The sequence below is a fragment of the Chiroxiphia lanceolata genome, chromosome 6 (genome assembly GCF_009829145.1).
Source record: "Chiroxiphia lanceolata isolate bChiLan1 chromosome 6, bChiLan1.pri, whole genome shotgun sequence".
Taxonomy (NCBI): domain Eukaryota; kingdom Metazoa; phylum Chordata; class Aves; order Passeriformes; family Pipridae; genus Chiroxiphia; species Chiroxiphia lanceolata.
Window position 1 is genome coordinate 20122424 of NC_045642.1, and position 23080 is coordinate 20145503.

The window sequence follows — 23080 nt, forward strand, 5'->3', positions numbered from 1 at the left end:
CATCCTTATTACACTTATCAGGCTACAGTTTATCCTGAAACCCAATCCTAAAAAATATTTACTGGTTTTCTGACCTGGTGCATTTCTGATTAAAATTAAGTATGTGTGTGAGTACAAAAGGAAAGTTTCTGGAATGTCCATTACCTACTGGGAGCAGTATTGTTTATACATGTAAAGGTAAACTGTGTCTAGCAAGTGCATCCCTGAACAAAGAATATCAAGACATACTCACACAGAATGAAAACACATAATGAAAGAACCATACACAGAATACTCTCTTTAATTGTTTGTTTTCTCTGCATTAAAAAATGAGGAAAACAGAGTGGAAAATGTGAAAGGCATAGGGGTTCTGATTTGCATTTTATTTAACTTGGCATAGAAGCAGATATACTGTACTGATGACATGGGATCTCATGATTAAGACTCAGACTTGGCAGGTCAGGAAACCTGCCAAAGCTTTTAAAAACCTCTTGGCTATGGCCCAGTTGACAGGCCCCTTTACAGACCATGAGGTCTATTGCTGTTTAAATCATAGGTGCAGGCAATGTAATGAATTTCAGTTCCCTCACCAGTGAAACTGTAATTATAACTCTCTTGGATATTATAAAAATAAGCATGCTAATTTCATGCAACAGCTCATCAGATACAAAATGCAAAGTATTGTCTTGACTTCATCAGTGTCTGTAGTGTGAGTACATTCACCAACCCCTCTAAGGAAAGCTTCCAGCCAAAGGGAGTAGTTAAAACTCTCTGCTGAGACACTAAAGAAAAAGATTGAAAGTTCTGAGCTACTTCTGCTGTGGTATGACACCCCTGACATGGCTTAGGCTGAGGGAGCTTATACATCACATCCCAAAACAAAACAAGGCTGGGAAAAAAAGGCAGGGAAAACAAATTACCACCGCAATATGGGCGCTATTTATCATAACAGCTCTTCTAAACCAATCTCCAAAGGACTGAGTGGCACAGTTTAAAGCAAGGGAAGATTTATCTGTGCTCCTGAGAATTCTACTCTTCCTGCTCTATGTAAACAAAGACAACCACTTTGTTCACCTTCTGTATCCCAGTGTACCCATCCTTGCCGTTGCAAGCCATCAGGGTGGCAGCAAACAGGATTTATGCACAGACAGAATGAAGAAAAGAGTTCTTTTGTTAGCAGTTGTGCTGATTCAGCACAGTGCTGGCTGTGCATTACAGTTTTAAGCAGTTACCACCCACAGAGGGGATCAGCATGTTTGTATGAAAATGCAGTGAAGGAAAGAGGGATGGTAGACTCAGGAGGCAGGCTCTGGTGGCTAGCTTAGTTGTACCTCCCTTTCTGTGTAGGAATGGCCTAAAAGAGAAGTTGTAGGCTTATTGTGCCACTTTGCCACAGTGTCTAACTGCTGAAATACCTCAATGGTCAGCTCTGAGAACACTCTACACAGAGGTACCTTATGTGAGGTCCTCCTGTTCTGTGTTTGCCCTGAAGGTTTCCTCTGTGCCTCCTGCAGAACTTGCAGGGTGGTAGGATTAAGTGTGGACATTGAGGAGAGTTTCTGGTCTTTCCCTAGAAGTACTGTGTCATCTGATGGGATTTTTAGACATTCAGACATTAAACTCATCATCAGGCTATGCAAAGGGCTTTAGGCTTCTCCAACACTACCCAACTCAGATGAATGTAGATGCTTACAACAGAAGTTTGGTAGCTCAGGCTTCCCTCTTGGAGACTTTCACAGTTGGAATATAACAATTTAGTTACATCAAGGAGATACCTAGTACTGTGTTTGTTTGATTGCAGGAAGGCTGGACATGGGGAGAAAGAGAAAGGCAGTCTCTGCAGGATGCTCCTCATGTTAAAGTTTTGCATTTTCTGGTAACAGCAAAGATAAATAGAATGAACTGTACCGATCTCATGTGACACATCTTCCTAGTATGCATACGGGTGGCCCTCAGGGTCTACAATGGAGGTCTGATTTCTCAAAAGAGTTAGCACATCTGCTAACTGTACATCTCTTCAATCTAGTGTCCTTTGTAAAAATAGCCTTTTCTCCCCTTCTCGTACCTTGTGCCTGATGCCACCTGGCTGTCAACATTTTACCCAGAGATGGGTGCATTCGGTAGTGGTGCATGCACAGGATCCATTTCCACTCTCACACCCACCCCTGTAACAGTGAAGACAGGGTGACACCTGTAGCTCCTGAAGCACTTTTTAAGCCTTACAACTGACAAAGCCCTATTCAGAAACGGGAAAAAAAAATCAGCTCCCTGAGCTTGTGCTGTGCAGATCATGCACCTCAACACCTTTTAAAAACAAGGCAGGTAAAACTCATGCATGCTGAGACTGATGTGAAGTTGTGTCATGAGAACACAAAACTTCTCCTCACAGCATTGCTCCTGTCTCTCCTACACATTTCTCCAAAGTCAAGAGGTTACAATGCTATCCCAGGCATTAGTTGCAGCTGCTCATAACTACACAATAGGCTCACATTTGCAAGTCTGAAAAAAAGTTCATTAGTGTGGGAAAGCCACAAGCTCTTCTTTTCTATTCAATTGAGTCATCTTCCTCTTATTAAGTCTCTCTTCAAACATACAGGAACACATTCAAACCTTTTAAACATATTTCAACTGTTTTTGTGTCTAGCATAGCTCTTTTTCCTGGGCTCCAAAGTTGGTGAAAGGGGTTGATATGAAGGGTTTGGCTACTGTTTTTTTTCATATTAACTAGTGGGATTTGGATACCACCCGCTGCCACACTTCCTGTTGCACGTGTGAGCACCCTGCTACACACACGTGAAATCAGTCCAACAGGAGGCTTTCCTGCACTAGGCAGGATACCCAATCAAAAACTGTGAGCTTGGGTCAGAAAGAACAGGTTAGTAAGTCTAAGCATACACAGGTCAGAAGAGCGATGACTTGCAGAACTAATCACATCCTCCAGACACAGGAATGGTAAGAGGAATAACTGAAGCTGGCAGAAGACAGGCCTGCTAAAATAAGTGAAAGAAAAATAAGAGAGGGAAAATGTAGGCTAAATGCAAGGTAGGTCCCATGGGCAACTCTCTCTTTGGATGAGATGTCATATTAAAATGTTCCTACAGCTTTTCATCAAAGAATGTCGTAGTTCAGCCTGGTACCTGGTACTGTCTTCAGAAAATGTTGGGTTCTCTGATATAAAGGTCTTGAAAAGAGCTACACTGAGCTTAAAATCTGAGAAACTCTCCTTAGCATCCAGCTGTCCTAAATGGAAATTGAAAGCACAGCACTGATGATTTGTCCAGTGGTTGCCCATCACAAGCTAGACCAGGGGAAAGAACTGAGGTACCAAATGCAAAGTGGTAGCTATACCTTCAGTGCTGCAGAGCTTACAGCTGTTGACCCTCATTGGCTCTTGGTTATCCATATGCCCCAATGTCCACCTGAAATCAGTGCTGGCTAAAAGTCAACATGACCCACCTTAATTCAATGTTAAATCCAGCTTGAACACGGATAGTCCATTCGCATCGTGCATTCAGTGGGTAACCCTCCAGCAAAATCTGACCTCTAGAAGCCCGAAGAACCTGCCCGCACCCTGGGGAGCAAAAGAAGAAAAAAAATCTGTGTGAGGGACCTGCAAGAGACATTTGAAGAAAATACACATAGAAACAACACCAGAACGAGAAGACAGGATGACTTAGGAAGATACACACCTTCTCACAAGGCAGTATATAAAATAATAGGACAGCCACACAATGGTCATAAAGAGTTATGACTATACTGGAGCACTGTTTAGGCTAAGAGCAGCCCTAGAAAAGTTTTAGTTGATTGCTTCTCCCTGGTTTGCAATGTAGCCCAATGAAACCATTTCTTACAGCTTTTGCCTCACAATTAATTAGCCAGCCCACCCACCTGGCTGACACTCCAGCTTAGAACACTTTTGATGGAGCCTATGCTGACCTGTGCAATCACTGATGCTGAGGAAGCTGGTGGGAAGGTGGCAAAACTACAGTGAATACTTGAATTAGATCAAGTGAGCAAGAGAATGAGAGAAGGAGCTGTTGCACTTAGCATCACAGTTTCTAGTCCTTCACAAGGAGGGAGGAAAACAGCTGATGTATTCCTAGAGGAGACATGTTTGTCATAGAATCATAGAATCAACCAGGTTGGAAAAGACCTCCAAGATCATCAAGGCCACCCCTTGATCCAACACCGCCATGGTTACTAGACCATAGCACCAAGTGCCACATCCAGTTTCATCTTAAAAACCTCCAGGGACAGTTAATCCACCACCTCCTTGGGCAGCCCATTCCAATGTCTGATTACTCTCTCTGTAAAGAATTTCTTCCCAATATCCAACCTAAACTTGCCCTGGCACAGCTTAAGACCATGCCCTCTTGTCTTACTGCTGGTTGCCTGGGAGAAGAGACCAACCCCCACCTGGCTACAACCTCCTTTCAGGGAGGTGTAGAGAGTGATGAGGTCTCCTGTGAGCCTCCTCTTCTCCAGGCTAAACAACTCCAGCTCCCTCAGCCTCTCCTCATAGGACTTCTGCTCAAGTTCCTTCACCAGCCTCATTGCTCTTCTCTGGACCTGCTCCAGCACCTCAATATCCTTCCTGAACTGAGGGACCCAGAACTGGACACAGCACTCCAGGTGTGGCCTCACCAGTGCTGAGTACAGGGGAAGAACCACTTTCCTGGTCCTGCTGGCCAGGGAAGGCCAGGATGCCATTGGCTTTCTTGGCCACCTGGGCACACTGCTGGCTCATGTTCAGCTTCCTGTCAATCCAAACCCCCAGGTCCCTTTCTGCCTGGCTGCTCTCCAGCCACTCTGTCCCAAGCCTGTATGGCTGCAGGGCATTGTTGTGGCCAAAGTGCAGGACCTGGCACTTGGCCTTGTTGAACCTCATCCTGCTGGAATCAGACCATCCCTCCAGCTTGACCAGGTCCCTCTGCAGAGCCCTCCTGCCTTCCAGATTAACACTCCCCTCCAACTTGGTGTCATCTGCAAATTTGCTAATGGTACACTCAATCCTCTCATCCAGATCATCAATAAAGATATTAAAAAGAACTGGGCCCAACACTGATCCATGGGGGACACCACTAGTGACCGGTCGCCAACTGGATGCAGCACCGTTCACCAGCACTCTCTGGGTCCGGCCATCAGCCATTTCCTGACCCAGCAGAGAGTGCCCCTGTCCAAGCCATGGGCTGCCAGCTTTTTCAGGAGTATGCTGTGGGAGATGGTGTCAAAGCCTTTGCTGAAGTCCAGACAGACCACATCCACAGCCTTCCCCTCATCCACCAGGCGGGTCACTTGATCATAAAAGGAGATCAAGTTGGTCAGACAGGACCTGCCCTTCCTAAACCTGCGCTGGCTGGGTCTGATGCCTTGTCCATCCTGTAGGTGTTGTGTGATTGCACTTAGGATGATCTGCTCCATAACCTTGCCAGGCATTGAGGTCAGGTTGACGGGCCTGTAGTTTGCTGGGTCCTCCTTCCAGCCCTTTTTGTGGATCAGTGTGACATTTGCCAACTTCCAATTATCTGGGACATCCCCAGCAGGCCAGGAGTGTTGGTAAATGATGGAGAGTGGCTTGGTGAGCTCTTCCGCCAGCTCCCTCATCACCCTAGGATGGATCCCATCTGGTCCCATAGACTTGTGAGGATCCAAGTGGCTCAGCAGGTCGCTAACTATTTCCTCCTGGATTACAGGGGGGCTATTTGGCTTCCTGTCTCTGTCTACCAGCTCTGGAGGCCAGTTGTCCTGAGGACAACCGCTCTTACTGTTGAAAACTGAGGCAAAGATAGTGTTAAGCACCTCAGCCTTTTCCTCACCTTTGGTGACTATGTTCCCCCCCATGTCCAACAAAGAATGGAGGTTTTCCTTGCCCCTCCTTTTGCTATTGATGTATTTGTAGAAGCACTTCTTGTTATCCCTAACAGAAGTGGCTAGACTGAGTTCAAATTCTGCCTCTGTCTCTCTGAGTTTCTTTCTACATGACCTAACTATATTCCTAAACTCTTTATGAGTAGCCAGTCCTTTTTTCCATAGTTGGTAAGCTCTCTTTTTTCCTCTAATTTCCTTTAAAATCTCCCTGTTCAGCCAGGCTGGCTGTCTTCCCCACCAGCTCGCCTTTCAGCAGACTGGGACAGCCTGCTCCTGTGCGTTGAAGACTTGCTTCTTGAAGCATGTCCATCTCTCCTGGACCCCTTTGTTTTCAAGGGCTGTTTCCCAAGGCACCCTCTGAACCAGTCTTCTGAGTAGGTCGAAATCGGCCCTGTGGAAGTCCAGGGTAGAAGTTTTGTCCTCAGGATTCACTACATCATCCTTACGTGTTAATACCACCATGTCAATGAGGTATATAAGCATCACAGCCCCTCCATCATCAGTGTTAATACTGATTACTCAGTGTAACACATATTGAATATACAGCCCTTACCCCATCTTTCCTACCTTTCTTCTACACCTGACCCACTCTGCCTGTGTTGCTCTCAGCTTTACATACTGTGAAATGTACTTCAGTGCCCAGCATCAACAGAATAAAATGAAGTACTCCAGTCATTTGTGCCCAGTCTATGAAAACCATCAGAGGACAATGAGCTGAACAAACAGCAGACAAGGTCACACACTGAGGAAGCAATATCTTTTCATGGTTATCCTGCAGCTGTCCTTAGGCAGCTGTCCAGGGATAGTTGTCCTAATTCCTCATCTTGAATGCTGAACACTTTTAGCCCAGAGAGTTCTCTCACCTTCAGTAACCTCTCCCTTTCCCCCAGCTATAAAATATGTCTAATAGTATTTTCCTCTATAGAAGAAGAAAAGTTGTTTAGTGATTTTTGCAGAGCTTACTGTGATCTGTACATGCAAGTGCTAGCAAAATGCACAGTTAAATCACTACACACCAAACAGAGCTAATTTCTCAGTTTCTACTTTCCTGACTACATTTTTCCAAGTGGAATCTTGCACGTGGCTATATCCCCTGGTAAGCTTTCTGTTACTTTGCTGAGGTATGAGCCTGTGTCTGTAAGCCAAAAATTGCAATTCAGTCTAACAGCATCACCAAATCAGGAGACTCTGATAGTCTGCACACCACAGATGATAAGCAAAAAGTCAAATGACCAAAAAGACCTCCACACCAATTCTCTCGCTTCTTTTTACCTCTTTAGTCCAACAGAAAGCCCTGCTGCTTCCATCTCTTTCCCAAGAGGAACCCTAAACTTTTAACCAGTAATACGGGATGAATGTTTCCTACTGAAATGGTGGGTTTTAATGCTTGCCCCTAGGCCCTTCCTTCCTTAGGGAAAAAAAGGGTGACAGTGACCTGATTTGGTGAAGTACCAAGCATCTGCCGTTCCCATCGATCATAGCGTCTAGAAATCAATACTGCTGCATCAGGTCTATGGGGAAACATGAAACTGCAGGTCAATTACTCTTCTTTCTTCTTAAGAAAGTGTTGTTCAAATGAAATACCCTTTGTTCATTTACCCTCAGTTACCCTTAATTAAGCAGGACCCAAGGAAACAGAAACCCTGCTCAGAAGTGTTCCTCAGAAGTGTTTCATCCTCCTCTGTGGCTTGCTTAGTTCCCTGTGTAAAAGGCAAGGATTAATGACTGTGCCCAGCAACCACATTAGGATTCAATGAGTACAGCAGGATCTGCTGTGGTGTAAATGATAATGCTCCTTCCCACAGCAAGAAACGGGCCCTTGTGCTGCCATTGGGCTCCTGACTCAAAAACAACCTGAGACAAAGCTGCTAGAAATCTTCAGAGGGTTTGACAGGGGGCTTGGACCACCTCAAAGAAAGTTTCCCTTTCGTTGTGAAGGGCTTTTGAGTTTTTGATGCCTTTAACAAAAGAAAGCCAAAGAACTGGTGCAAAGAGATACTTGTATGCATGGCATACTAAACACACTCCTCTGTTTGCTGCGGTACAGCCTGAACTCTCTGAACATTGGCGCCAAGGAAGTAAGTTTGGCCAGCAAAGCAGGTGGTCCAGAGACTAAAGAGGAGCCATTCAATGACTATCTCCAAAAGAACGTTCTCAGGTTTGCTACCACCCGTCTCTGCATGTGAAGCACCTTTGCAGTCACATCAAATCCATGCTCTTTTATCTCCAGACCTTCTAGAAGAAGTTAGGCTCACTCCTCAGACCAACAGTTCAATCATATGTTGATCAAAAGAAGTCTTTTCTCTTCCCATTCTAAATCTGCAGGAGACCTGGAAAGCTCTCAAAAATAATTTACATCATAAACACAAATGCTGGCAAATTCTGCCTCATTTACAAAAAAATAAACCACTTTGGCAGAGTACCAACATCCTTGTTCCGTTCCTGTTCCTGAAAAAAGGCAGCTTTCAGGGCCACAGTAAGATTTCCTCTAAAGCTTGTTACTAACAGAGAATAAAAAAAATTCAGGAGACCTCTGCGTTGTAGCCCACAGAGACCTGTGGGATGATGGAGGGAGAGGTCCTGAGACGACCTCTGGTAAGAACTCATTATCTGCTGTTTGAGTGCTACATCTTTGATATGAGGCTCCTTCAAAGGTCAAGAGCACTGCAGAGGAGAATGAGAGTAGAAACGTTACTGGTGTTCAGAAAAAGGCTGATATAGGAAGGTAGCTGTCACTTGTCAAAACTTGTCCTTACCTGTTGTTTGTTGGTCACTAGTATTATGTGAAACACTAATGTTCACAAAGTATCAAAAACTGCAAGTGATGTTGTTCATCACAGGGACCACATTCAGACAACAAGGCTCAGGACACCTGTTTGAAAACTCTCCTGCTTTGATGGAGCATGTGCTCTCAGGTGACATTTCAAACAGAGAAAAGGGCTCTACAGGTTGATTTTCTTCTGGTTTTAGTGTCTGATGTACCTTTTAGGGCATGATAATTCAATACAACAGAAGTCCCATTAGAAAATGTCCCGGTGTCCAATTAACTCTAGTCAGTGTGGTTTTTTCCTAATAACATCCTTTGGCCTACCCTGTACCATTTACCATTTTACCATATGGTCTGGTGTCCTCTGGAGGGTTTTCAGCCATGTCCATGCATCCAGCTATGCCAGCAGATAGCATAAACTGGACAGACCCATACGCCATCCCATGGTACTGCTTCCTTGACACGGCCCTCCAGGCACCTCACTGCTTTTGCTGGTATTTCCCAGAAATCGCTCCCAGGGGCTCACCCTTCCCTTGAGACTGCAGCCAGCCCCTTGGCCACTGACACAGGGCTAGGCTTCACTGCTCCCCTTGAGGTAACCAAGCCCTGCCAGTTTCCACCACCACCCTGACCCCGTACAGTATCAAATCGGCATCAATCCCGCCCGCAGGATTCTCCGCACCCCTCGCTCTCCCCGCCTGGAGCCGCGGGCCGGGCGGCGCGGCCTCCTCGGGGCCGGCGGGCGCCACCTCCCGCCCGTGCGGCGGCGGTGCCGGGTGGGAGGGGAGCGGAGACCCCGCCGGGCCGGGCGGGCTGGACCCGAGCAGTGTCTGGGGGCGGTCCGGGAGCGAAGGGATGGAGCCGGAGCGGTGCTCGCCCTCCTCGTCGGCCCCGGCAGTCGGAGCACCGCGGTAACACCCGCCGCGCCCCGCGAGAGGGAGACAGAGCCCGGCGCTCCCTCCGCCCGCAGACTCGCCGGGCGCCGGGAGTTGATCCTGCCGCGTCTCCCGGTCTCACCTGAAGGAGCGGCCCGTGCCCCGGGCAGTCCCCAGGGCCGGCCGTGTGCTTGTCAGCACTGGCATTGGCACTATAGGACACATTCCGTCCCTTAATTACTGTGGTTGCGCTTCCTTGTGTCTCTGGGATTTATGGTCACTCTGCCGCTGGCAAGATACACAGGGCTGGCTGCAAAATTCCAGCTGTGATGCTGTGTGCAGGCGCCAAAGAGAGATGCCTCCTCCTTCCCTCTCCGAAGTGTGATGTGTTAGCATGCCCACTGCTCCGGCAGCAGTGCATGCTGGTGTTCAAAGGCTCATCGCTGGCCACCCTCCAGACCCCAAGCCACGTCACTGTGAGCCTGCACTCCAGCACCCACCATGGTTATAGGGCTGCTTTCCAGACATGCAGTCTCTGCATGCCTGAGCCAAGGCCAAAAGTGAGATAGCCATGAGAGCCAGAACAGGGGAGCTCAGGAGTGTGCTGGAATCACAACTGCCCCCCGTGTCGCCTTTTTAAGAGTGGAAGAGGCAACAGCACTATCTGACCTTCTTACACTGCCTACCAAGTACCATAGAACCACACAAAAGAGACCACATCCTTAGTGTCACACTGCTTCCCTCAAAAGAGCGAGTAGTAGGAAAACCAATAAAAGATAAAGCTCTCCAAAATCTTAACATTGCAAAAATGTCCAAATAGACCTCTTGTGAGGGCGTATTTGCTTTAAAAGAAGTAGGGAGAGCAGACTGAAATCTAATGTAGGCAACCAATATACTCAGGCAGATGGAGGAAATATTACAGAAGTTAAAGATTCTTTCTTGGCTCTGCTTTTATAAAAAGTACCACGGGAGCTCTAGTATTGACCTAGAGCAAACGGGACATTACAGTGCTATCAGAAATCACACCATAAATGGCACAGGACTCAGTTGATCAACTTCCAAAGCATCAAGGTTGAGTTAGCTCTGTTGCCAAAACATGTTGATTCCCCACATTCTGCTGCTTGAAGTAATGATTTTATTCTGTATGCTTTCACCTCCTGAATGGTCATGGGCTGTGTTGGGAAAGCAAGTTGAATTTTTACTTTAAAATCAATGACTAAGAGGATGCAAGCCTGAGGTATGTAGAACAATGAACAGAACAGAGTAGGGAAAGCTGACTCTGCTTTCATCCCTTCCAGTGAAATGTGAACAAAGAGACAGTCAATAAAAATTTAAAGAAAGCTCTACCTTCACCAGTGGGAAATTGGTAAAGGAAAAACCAGTCTTAAACTGTATCAAATTAGCTGATGGAACTTGTTATTGAAGACAGCACTGAGACCATCAACTTAGCAAAATTTAAGGAGCAGGAGCTGTTGTACACTGTCAGGAACAAAACCTTTAGATATTGCTACCAGAGCCTGAAACACTCCTGGTCTCTCATGACACTGTCAGCAATTGCAAGACACTGTTTTCTGGAACTGCCCTGGAGTGCATTGAAGCTGTGTAAAAGAGAGAGGAAGTACTATGACTTCCTTGGGGCTGGTTCTTCAGTCCAAGGGTTGAAGGAGGACAGAAGAGAAGCTCTTTGATATAGCTGTTGCCCTTGTAAATATTTATGCTTATGCTCTGGGGAATCAGAGCATAAATTCAGCATTTATTCTGAAGTATGTCCAAGAAATGCAGACACCAGAAAATTTCTGGAGTCACAGTAGTTAATGTTTAAAAATAAACCAAAACAAACCAGAAATTTAGTAGGGTCATAACCTGCCATGACAGGGGGCCCAACCTATCCCTAGCAGACAAGCACTGGGAGAAAAGTTTTCCTCACTGTAGATCTGCCTACTGCCTTGTTGTGTTTGGCCACTTCTGCTTGTGCCCTTTGCAAGCGTCACTGTACAGGAATAGCTGGAAAGAAACAGCACGGCTCTGGCTCTGTCCCACCAATCCCTGTCCCTGACATGCTTCCCTGCCCATGTAGGACACTTACTCATGCAGTCCCCGCCATACCAGCCAGCTCTGCACTCTGCACAGTAGATTCCCTTGATGTAGAAGTCATCAAGTGTCCCTCCCCAGGAGCCATTGCGACAGGACTTGCAGTTCTCAAAAATGGTGCAGCCTAAAAGGAGAGCCACTGTGTTAGATGAAAGCCAAGGTGGATTGTCCTGCAGGAAGAGGAGGAGCCTCTCTCTCTTTTCCACAGAAAATACCAATGACATTAGTGATTGCTGTGGTGCTGACAGCTTCCCTACTGTGAACCACACCCAACCTCCACCCCCAAAACCTAGGGAGCTGAGAGACTTGGAACCAAACTCCTGGTCTGACTTGCCCAAACCTCTAAATTTCATTGCTCCAACTGTAAACGCCTCTCTCAGAAATCTGAATGTGGATGCTGGTGCCACTTGGGCCCAGCCTAAGTGATTCTAATGTCTTTTAACCTGGCCGTATCTCCTCTTGCTTTCACCTTTCACTTTTCTCTTTCCTCCTTGCTAGCAGGACTTCCAAATTGTCTCTCTTCTTGCTTTGGGGATGAAAATCATCCCAGAGCACCAAAAACCCACTTTTGGTGTGAAGCCAGCTACCATGCCACCCTTTGGCAGCTCCCACACCTGCCTAAGACATCCTCAGGACAACACTACTTGTATGAAGTGTTTTCTTTGTCTGGCAGCAATGTCACCCTGCCAAGTGTCTTGCTATTGTCAGCAGAGTGGCAGAGGGAGTTCCTGAGGAGATGTGGGGCAATCCCATGCCTCAGTGAGATGTGCCTGCCCTCGCCACTCCCCTGCCCAGCATCCACCATTATGTGCTGATGCCTTGGCCAAAGATTTGGTGTGAATGCAGTATGGCCATAAACATACCTGGGTGGATTAAGCAGGAGTCACACTCGTTATCCTCGTTCCGGCAGCAGGGAATGGTGTAGCCCACTCTTTGTTTCTGTCCAGGGCAGATGCACTCAATTTGGTCGTATTCGCAGCATTCCCGACACATGATATTCCACTCAGCACCTGGGCAGTTTTCATTGATCACTGTGTACTCTGCAAGCAGAGAACAGAGAGGGGGACACATGGAAATAATCCATTATCTGATGAGGATTGGCAGGATCTATTCAGTGATTTGTCAGATCATGCATGGCATGAGGCTGGCCAGAGTCTTCAGCCCAGAAAAACCCAAACTACATGGTAACATGTGGCCAAAATGTCAATGTGGCTTGGTTGTCTGAAGAACACAGAGGCAGTTTTGCATTGCCAGCCAGAGGAGGCAGAAAGACCAGAGGGAAGGAATATGTCCACTGTCTCTGCAATCCTTCCCCCCTCTGTGGTGAGAAGAATAGTTTTAAAAAACCACAGAGGATGACATCATATGAGAAAGTTTCTTCAGATTGCAGGACTGATTTATGGCATCATGTATAGTATAGATTATTTAAACTATGACAGTATGTTTTGGTTGTATTTCTACTTGTGAATTTGCTCCTGAAGTCCAGGGTGTCCACCAGGAAAAGCCCCTTTTGAGGCTGGGTTTTGCTAATTTTGCTCCCTATTTTCACTCAGAAGCATGCATTGTTACATTTGGCTTCTCTGCCAAAGGAAACAAGATTTTTCATTATTTTTGAAGGTTCATTTTGTCAAATACCGTTTCTAATATGGCAACATCTTTCTATTATTTAACATAACCTCATATGATACTTAAGCTATGCTGGAACTACTCTTTTAAGAAACAACCTCAGATTGTGACTCTGCCACAATAAATGCAGATCCTGTCTTTCCTCACCAGTGTGCTGTCTAAATTCTACAAAGTAAGATCTAATGAGTGCACGGTGCTGTCAGCATGCCTCCTAACTAGCTGACAGGCCTGATGAGTGCTTTCATGGAGTTTGATGGTACAAAGAGAGAGAGCAGACTAGAAAGATGAGACATGAAGGAAATTTAATGAGACCAGCTCTTTTTATCCCCTCTATCCTCCTCTTTTTTTTCTTTTTCTTTTTCTTTTTTTTTTTTAATTGTGGTTAGATAACAACCTTTTTCCTTGTGTATTAAACTCTGAGTAACGGGGTTGCCTTGTCATTGCGACAAGCAATATGTCTTTAAGGCGGAGCACTCCAATGCATGCCTGTACCTGGCTCCCTTCTCACACAACTGTTTTTTGTTTCATTGTCCCTGATAACCTAATCACTGTGCCTGCTGGAGCTCCCTACTACTGAGCCTAGCTGCTCTGTCTCGCTTGATTCTCCATAACCTCATGAAACCTGGTTCCTGAAAGCTTATCTTTCCCCCTAATGATTTTTACTGGCTTTATTAAAAAAGGGACCACCAAACTGTTCCTTCACTTTTTTTCCTTTGCCTGGGAAATGAAATTCAGCCTTTTGTGCTTCTCAGAACTGAGCTTTTCCCTTGTGCCTGGTGTACAGACCAGGGAGAGTCTGTCACTGCTCTAAGTTTAGGAACGAGGCTGCTTTTTGTGCTGAAACCTTTCCATTCCCCTTCTCTGCCCCTATAATCATTTCAAAAGGAAAAAGCTTCTTCTGACATTCAATTAGGTACTGTAATTTTTTGTTCCAATAATGAAATCTTGCATCAAAATAACCTTAGTGTTCAGCAGTTTTATAGCCTTTGCCTGTAGATCTTGATATACTCTACAAAGTCCTCTTTCCAGATGGGAAAATGAAGCACAAGGGAGGTGAAGTGACTTTGCTCAAGGTCCCAGAGAAAAACAAGAGCAGAGACAGGAATTAAACTCATACATTCTAATTCCCAGAACAGCAGTCAATCAACCTGGCCAAGCTGGGACTTCTTAATCTATGGCTATTATTCTGTTTTAATTAAGCCTTTTATCTACGAATTGTATCTCATTCAGATTCCAGAGCAAATTGATTACATGTGTCTAATTATCTTATTAGAACTGACATTTAGTTTAATACATCTCACTATACAAGACAGAAAATAGCTGTTTCTCTAGTGTATGGGAGTGGGGGTATCACTCCTTGCTGAAGCAGTACTCTGCAAAGTCTGACTATTAAATAAGTACCCAACACTCAGAGCTTTTGTAAAGCTTCCTTTAAATTCTCGTCTTTCCTAACTCAAGCTAGAAATCTGATTTCTCTCAAGATTGCTAAAGCCTATTAATAAAATGGCTATATTCATTTGGGTTGTAGCTGTAAATTATCCAAGAGAAATTGCTATCTATAAAATTATCCAAATGTTCATAGGCAGAGTTACACTGGAGTGACAAAAGTATGTCTCCATCCTTCCAGGAACTCAAAACCTGGAAAAGATAAGGCTGTGAGCAACACAACCTCCAAGTTAGCACCAAGAAAGGGGCTAGACCAAATGACCTTCAGAGGCTCCTTTTCACCTAAATTACTCTATTCTTCCCTAAAATATTGCACATGTATTTGTATGTGGGTAAGAGAGTGTGAATGTGTCCATAAGCATATTTATACGTAGAGTTTGTGTTCACAACAGGGCCAAAAAGCAGATGCCACACTTATTCTTGATGGACTGAATGTGTGTATTTGTAACATAAATTGACCTTGAGGTAATGTTTAGTGCTAAGATGGGAGCAGATCTTGTCCCTTAAATGACTTGCAAAAATAAACTTGCTGCCACCTAGAAATGCTGTTTCCTCACTTCTTGCCTTTGTCTCAACTGAGACAATGGAAATAGACTGTCTTTTGATTTACTGACAATTTAATTCCCTTTCAGGAAATATGGGGATTTGAGACTTTTTTTAAGAGGCCTTTTCTAGGATTTTCCTCACATAAATCATGAAATTATTATTTTGAAGTTTTGCAGAATCTATTCTTAAAAGAAATTTGTGTGAAGACTTTATGCACCCCTTCAATAATGGTGGAATCCCTTTTGTTTTGGGGATTTTGTTTTAAATATCTCTAGGCTACTGAACAAAAGGCACATAAAACCTTTGCCTCAGAAATTTAAAAGGGAGATGCACAGAGCCACTTGCATGTAAACAGTGTTTGTTTGTGTGGCTGAGCTCAGCCTGTGCTCCAGGGAGGCAAAGGCATAACCTCATTCCTCCGTATGTGTTTGGGGATGGGTAACCACTGGCAGCTCCCACACCCACACTTGGCCATCATTACCCCAAAACAGAAGAGAAGGAGGCAGAGAAAAGTGGGGAAAGATTTATTGGCTGAAAAAAACACTGAAAGCAAGGCCTTGGCCAGCTGTGGCAGAGATAATTGTGGGGTGCTTTGTGAGCTTTACTTTGATAATCTTCCAAAACAGGCAGTCTGGCTTGCAGGCAGTGAGTGTGTCTCTGATTTTGGGACAAGCAGGAAGAAGCTGCTTGACAACCCATGCAAAATATTTAGCTGCAAAGAACAAACAAGACTCTGGACAGGCAAATAAACAGTGGATTAATTTATGAGATTTTAATGATGGAAGAAAAGCCCATTAAATCCAGGCATAAACAGCACACATGGAAGCAGCTCAAGACCATGGAAACCAAGCAAAAAATAGCTGTGTTGGGAAAGCATGCAAACCTCCAGGGCAGGTGCCAGAAGGAAGACTTCCTTGGCTCAGGAGCCTGGCAGAGCACAATACAATGTTTCACCTGATGCTTTAGTCCAGCATGAGGAGGGCTGTGAGGTGGGAGATGAACATTTTCAGGTTCAGATGACAACACATTCATGCTTTTCACTGACATCTGCACCTAGAAAGACCTCCTAATCCCTATAGCACATGTCAGATCCTAAAGGCTGTCAGTGATGGATTTTGTGAGACAGCAGTAAGAGGCAATGCTCCCGGTCACTTGTTAGTGTCAGTCCAAGGGCTGAGTTACTGCAAAGGCAATTCACCACAGTGATGCTGCTGCCTCTCCTGATACCCAGGGTTGAGATCAAGCTTAAAGCTTTAGTGATTCAGGAACAGATTCACAAGCACATTGGTGCCTCAGGAGTGGGTCAGTCAGCTCATCATAGTAAAATGTCAGCTTCAGCACACTAATCTTTTGCCATAGTGAATTTGTCAATCATAGATACCTTGCTAGATAGAAAGGGATTTTTGTTCCAAAGGTCTGAAAGCTGGGAAAATTATTTCACTAAGAACTAACGTGAATTGGCACAAGCCTAATTACACCAATTATCTCTTGTGTCTTCCACTTTGGAAGAAAGGGATTTTTTTACAGCGTACACTCACTTTAAGCTGATATAATCCCATGCTTCTCCTGAGGTGGAACACTTTTTTCTCTTCTCTCCTTGACTTCCCATTCCCACTTCCTATGGTTGTGCTGACATTAGCTGCTATGTGGAGGGATCAGATGACTGAGCAGAAAACCAGCTTGCCATCTCCATCTATACCTGGGGGAAACGATAAGTTTGCCACCTAAATGTGCTCTGGAGTCCTCCAAAAGAGAGAGTTGTATGTGTGTGTGTGTGTGTGTGAGAGAGAGAGAGAGAGAGAGAGAGATGTACGTGTGTTTTTCAGAACTCCTGAAAGATGGAAGAAAATATTTTATAAGGACATCCACATCTTGGTCTGCAATGATGGAACTTCCCATCCTACAAGTCCATTCTGTTTTTCTGCAAAGGTGAGTTCTCCTCCCATGCCTCAGTTTATCCGTGAGCACATTGGTAAAATACTGCTTAAGTTTAAAGAAATATTATTTCAAATTGCTTTGAAAAGTGCCACTTGCATTAACAATGCAGTGTAATAAGAGCAGATACAAATAGATACACCTCTAGAATTAGAGTTTGTAGACAACGAGTTTTTCAAATTGATTATTTAACCAATTTAAAATTACTCAGATGAGAACATGTCCCTTTGTATTTGATTTCATCTTAATTTTTCAGCATCCTGCTCAACAACAACAACTGCCTTCTGAAGAAGAAAGGAACATTTGAATTTGAAGGAGCAATTTCTTAAGGCTGTTATTAGGGAATATTTGACCATGTAATAATTCTGAAAGGAATCATTCTAATTAAAGAAAAAATGGCTTCAACAGAGGTGAAACCTAGTAGAGCTTACATTTTCTTTAGGTCTGTTTCATTTTTCTGCTCCTTTCTTACTCAGCTCTACTGTCATTGCATAGATAAGCAAACTGGGCCTCACCCCACAGGTATCATGTATGTGGATCTTAACAACAGGAAATGCTTTGAGCACAACGTGGGGTGAAACTGTGGCTCCATTGTGAGGAGCAGTAAAATTCTCCATTTGATTTCAGTAAGGCCAAGGGGAATAAATCTTGGAAGGGAAGAGAGACATTCCCTTAAAGAGACTTTCACTGGGGCTCTTGGGAAATGATCTACCCCAAACCATTAAAAATAAAGAAAAGTGCAGGTCTTTATTGTTAACCTTTTTACCTCAGATAAACTATTGTGCAAATTATGTCTGTTTACCTATTAGATGTGTTAAGAGGATGAAAGGGATAATGCTGTCTCTAAACCCACTTGCTTCTCTTTAGAAATTATGTACCTATTACTCTTTTCAGCAGCTGGGCTAATTAAGAAAGGAGCTAAAATACATCCTTTTTTTAGTTTTACTCAGTGTACTTACTTTATGAGTCAGAAACCTTTGCTGAAAAATTAGACTGCTGCATCTACAGAGTCAGTTAGCATCCTTTTCTGCCCATATTGCATGCTTTACACAGTAGTAAGGGGGAAGAGGAGGGAAAGAAAGGATTTCTATTAAAAAAAATCAAAGCTACTGGGAGGACACAGGAGGAAATGTACAATACTAAGCTGAATTTAGCCACTTAATAAATGTGCATCAGTTCAACTGTCTTTTTTAAACATCCCTCTCCTTCAGTTTCTTCTCTGTATTTATAAGCTGGCATTTGTGATATTATTGGTACCAGGGCCTTGTGTTTTCATCCGAGAAAAGCTATGACAGGAAAAATAGCCAAGATAAGGCTAAAACTCAGAGGTTGCCACATTACGCTTCAGACTTTGATTCTTTCTGATATAGAGGAGCTTGTTCTGACCAGAAATATTCTAGTAGTGTGATCAGGAAGAGAATTTGTTTTCTCTGTACTGAAAGACAAGGAATAGGAACAGGTAATGAATGTAGAACTTTTGAGTTAGTGACAGCACTGATGAGGTTAGACTTCTGCAATATGGGACAATCTTTGGAAATCTGTGGAGAAGAAGCAGCTGCTGTATTGAAATTCATTACCAGAGAACATGAGAGTGTGCTCATGTCCTAAACATAGAGGAGTGGTGCTGGACCTGTCCTGAGGGCTTGCCTGTTATAGTGGTGCGAGACCTGGAACATATTGACAGTTTACTTGCAGTTGCCCAGATAGGAACAGTCCACACAGACAGCAGCAACCCCTCTGAGCCTCTATTTCAAATTTTACTCCTTACAGCTCCCCTGAGGTGTGTAGTCCAGTCCTAACCAAGGACTGAAAATGTCCTCAGTGTGCCAGCCCTCTGTCACTGCTGATAAGTTCCCTCCCTGCCCGGTGGCCTTCCTCCCCATTTGCCTCTACACCACATCCATCTCTTGCAGGAGAATAAGGGGCACCCACTTCCCCGAGGGAGCTCATGCTGCTGACAGCAACTGCAGAGTCCTGTGGTGGTGAGGGGTCCCTCTGGGCTGGTGGAGAGAAATCCTGGGCATTGGCAGGCTTGCAGGGACTTCTGGGAGCCACTTGAGGTGGTCTCAGGGTCAAGAGTGAGTAACTCCAGCTTGTTTTCCAAAACAAAAAGCAAGTCTCTTTCCCTTTGTCCATGCTAGGAACCTAAACATGTGAACTGAAGTAACCCATTTGCTAAGACAGAATGCATCTGGATGCGTCTGAGTGCATCTGGCCTTCCCTTCTCTAGACAGAGACTGGAGGGGGAAGGGAGGAGAGGTTGGGAAGAGTTTAGATAGGCAGAAACACACACAAACACACATATATTTTTAAGGAAACATGAGTCACATGCACTACAAGTTTATTCCAAAAAATAAATTCCCAGATTGCCCTGACTCCTACCCCCAACTCTTGAGGCAGGCCCTGTGCAACTGGGTGTGATAAATGTGGATAAAAATTGGATACATCTGTGGGGAGGAGGAAAAATGCTATTTTCCAACCTGCCCTGACATGTTAAGGCCACTGCATTTCTGAATTGCTCCCCTGTATCTAGGAGCCCCGCCCGCTGTGGCTGAGGGGAGCTCCTGTTCCCCTCATGCTGCCAGACTTGTTTTGGGGAAATGCCCACCAGCTGCTCCACCAGCCACATGGCAGTGGAGGCATGGCAAGGAAGGGGAGCGGGCAAGGGAGACGGCTCACCTCCATGCGTCCTGAGGCTCTTCTCACACTGCTCCTGGTGCAGGAGGAAGTGTCAGGAGAACCAGCACCCACCCTTCAAGGCTCACAGCCCTTGTGTCCCATTGCCCATAGTTGTCCTTCCTCCTGCCTCGCCTTGTCACTGCTGCCAAGGGGACCTGATGCCCAATTACTCCACGGACCAGATTCTCCCCATGAGACAGACATGCTGCCCCTGCAGCAGGAGGGATTTGTTACCCACCAAGCTACTTGACAGCCACAGCCTTTGCCTAGGGCTGCTCTGCCACTGACAGGGCTGGGTTTGTGCCCCTCCAGCACATGCCATGGAGCCACTTCCCTTGGCCAGTGTGCAAGGCGGCACATGGCCGAGGAACAGGCCACCACAGGGATAAATCAGTGCATGTGGGACAGAGGTGGGGAGAAACTCTCTGTGCTTGTGAGCCAGGGGCAAATTTTGGCAGGAGGTCAGTCTCCTAGGACAGCTGAGGTGGTGATGGCCAGCCTGGTGTGCAGACAACACTGGTCACCAACTGTCCACTGCACCCTGTGTCCTCAGGGGTCAGCAGGGAAGGGCACTGCAGAGGCAGACCCTCTGCCACCGCCCCTGGTGCAGCAGGCTCTGAAGCACCAACCTTGACACCAATTATTTATAGTCATCAAGATCCGAGTGCCTGCTTATTTGACAGCTCTCCTGGTAAGAGGCACTTACCTTGCCGAAATCTGCAGCAGCTTGAAGGGTGGGTGATTTGAGGGCACCTCACCTCCCAGTCCTTAGGGCTGCAGCTCCCAAGGAAGCAGCCTGTGATGCTGACAGCTAGCTGTTGCAAGCAGGTCCAGACACCTCCAGGTGTAAACAGCCCATGTTCGTGGCCATAACTACAGCAAATGTGCACTCAACGGTAAATGCTTTTTGCTCAACCTTATCAAGATAAACCATAAATGCTGGTTCAGCAGAAAAGGGAGTGAGGCTTGAATATAAAAAAGATCATTCTGCTTTAACAAGGCTTCCCCTTTGAAAGAATAATATTGGCAGAACTAAATCCCAGACTGGAAACAATGTGTGGGTTTTGTTTTCTTTTTTCTCTTCACTTTTTTTCTCCCTTGCCTTCATTCTTGGTGTTGGGGCTGGAGAGAAAAATCTCTGTCTTGCCAAACTAAACAAATTACACTTTACAATTCAGAGACTTAAATGCCTCTTTTTATCATCATTTCCTTAGCACTGAGTGTTGAGAAAATAAAAGGAGTAATAAGCTAAGTGATTGCATACCCTTTTCTTGATGGCCATTGGCAAACAAATTCAGCCAGTTGTTTCTTTTTAAGGCTATTAAGTTTGACCAAAATTAATTCCTGAATAAACCTCCCCACACACACACTCCATGCCGACAAGGAAAAAACATTCATAAAGCAGAGCCCCTTCTTTCTATTATCCCTGCAGATCTCTCTACTTCCCATGACAGCGCATGAGATCAAACCCCTCTGAACACGCTGAAGGAAAGGGACTCATTCGGCCATGCCGGGAACACACACACTCACTTACAGTACCTCTTGGCAGGCAGGAGATGAGCAGGAGCTGGAGAAGAGTGAGTCCTACATGTGTCCAGGGTGCTCGCTCCATACTGCCCTGGCCGGTGCAGCGGTGTGACTGCTCAGGAAGGGAAAGCAGGCAAACAGCTTTTACTGGGACCTCACCAGCTCCAGGCTGCGAGGGATCTCGGATTTCAGACCTCAGCACGCTCCCATCCTCACCAGAGGGGAACTACCTTCAAGAGACTTCTCAGGCGTCCAGAAGCACACGTCACCCCAAACCTCTCCAACTGCTGCCTTAACCCTTTCTGGACTCTGGCAACTGATCCCTTTTGTGATGGGTTTATTGGCTTAGTGCTCAGCTCTGAGATAGCAATTTTCATTCTGTAAAGAAAGATATTGTTAAGGTAGGAGAAACAAAAATGCAAATATCCATATGAGCCATCCCAGTTGCTGTGGGTGACCTGAAGTTGCAGATGTCCCCAGAAGGAGGCACTTTGTACTTGCTACCTTTAGACTTGCAGGGGTTGGTGTCTGCCCCGGGTGCTGTGAGGCTGGGTGTGGGGTGGGTGCAGAGAGGGATTCCTGGCCCATGATTCCGCAATTGGGCAGCCCGGCCAAGTGACATGATCCGCTTTACGACGTGCTTAAAATAGCTTTGCATTTTTATGATGGGGCAGATGAATGAATGAGGCTCACTAAAAGTTCAGTCCACAGTGAATGAAAACCACAAAACACAAAAGGAATCACTTGGCACACATGTGCTTGTGCTAGTCAAAACCTTTTTACAGAGTCCATTTCTGCCAGGATTGCAATTTTGGCAAAATTTAAATGTTTTGTGGGAACATGTTGATATTGAGGAAATGTTTAATCCAAACAAAAGAGAACATTTAATTGAGATTTTATCTTTGTGTAATATTTTGTTTTGCCTTTTCTATTAGCACATGCTACTGATTTTTTTTTTAGTGTTTAACATGTATTTCATAGCAGTATACTTTATTTTTTATATATATTTCTTGTACAATTTTTTAATACTTTCCAAAGGACACATTTTATACCTCTAAGTCAGACTTTCTCAATTTAATTCCTGTAGCAAGATTTCAAAATTTACATATATTGCGAGAGGGGAAAATTGAAATATTTGCAGTTGCATTGGAGTAGAGACTCGAGAATCTCAAAAGCTTTAACAAACACCTACAGCAGTTTGTAAAACTCAGGCATGTTGAGCAACCTCAAAAATTTGAGACCAGTCGCCAGTGGAAACCTTGAGTAGTTTACTGCAGTGCAAAATCCATTACGCCTTCAGGTGGTCTTTCATGGGATGAATTCCTTTATCCAGACATCTCTCTAGATTAGGCTTGTCTGTCTGCCAACCTATTGACTTTACACTGTCAACAGTCTTCGTAGGGTTTGGGCACCTTCCGTGTAAAACAATACCAAAATATTAATGATAATCTTTTTTTCTCTGAGTCTCTTAACACTGATACAAGCCCACCATTGAGAATGTCAATATAAGAAGACCTGAAACAGATGCCAAGATTTTAACCATTATCGCACATAGTCCCTGGCTGCTGCCCTGGGTACTTGTCACCTCAGGAGGAGGCCATCAAAGCTCTCCAAGTCCCACTGGACCTTATTATGGGTCAGTGACTATGTTTCCCTGGAGCCCTTGATGGGCATCTCTTGCCCAGAGTCCTGAAACCCTGCTTTGCTGGCCCCCTGCTCCTTTTTGGTCATTCATATACAT

General features: G+C 45.1%; 1 protein-coding gene across 1 annotated transcript in view; it reads right to left on the reverse strand.

Moving 5' to 3' along the window:
• Positions 1–21533, reverse strand: part of PAMR1 (peptidase domain containing associated with muscle regeneration 1) — a 58728-nt gene extending 37195 nt beyond the window's left edge. The window contains 4 exon segments of the mRNA XM_032692119.1: positions 3436–3550; positions 11576–11704; positions 12444–12620; positions 21352–21533. Of these exon segments, the coding sequence (XP_032548010.1) occupies positions 3436–3550; positions 11576–11704; positions 12444–12620; positions 21352–21424 (494 nt within the window). The 5' untranslated portion in view covers positions 21425–21533.
• Positions 21534–23080: the final 1547 nt, after the last annotated feature.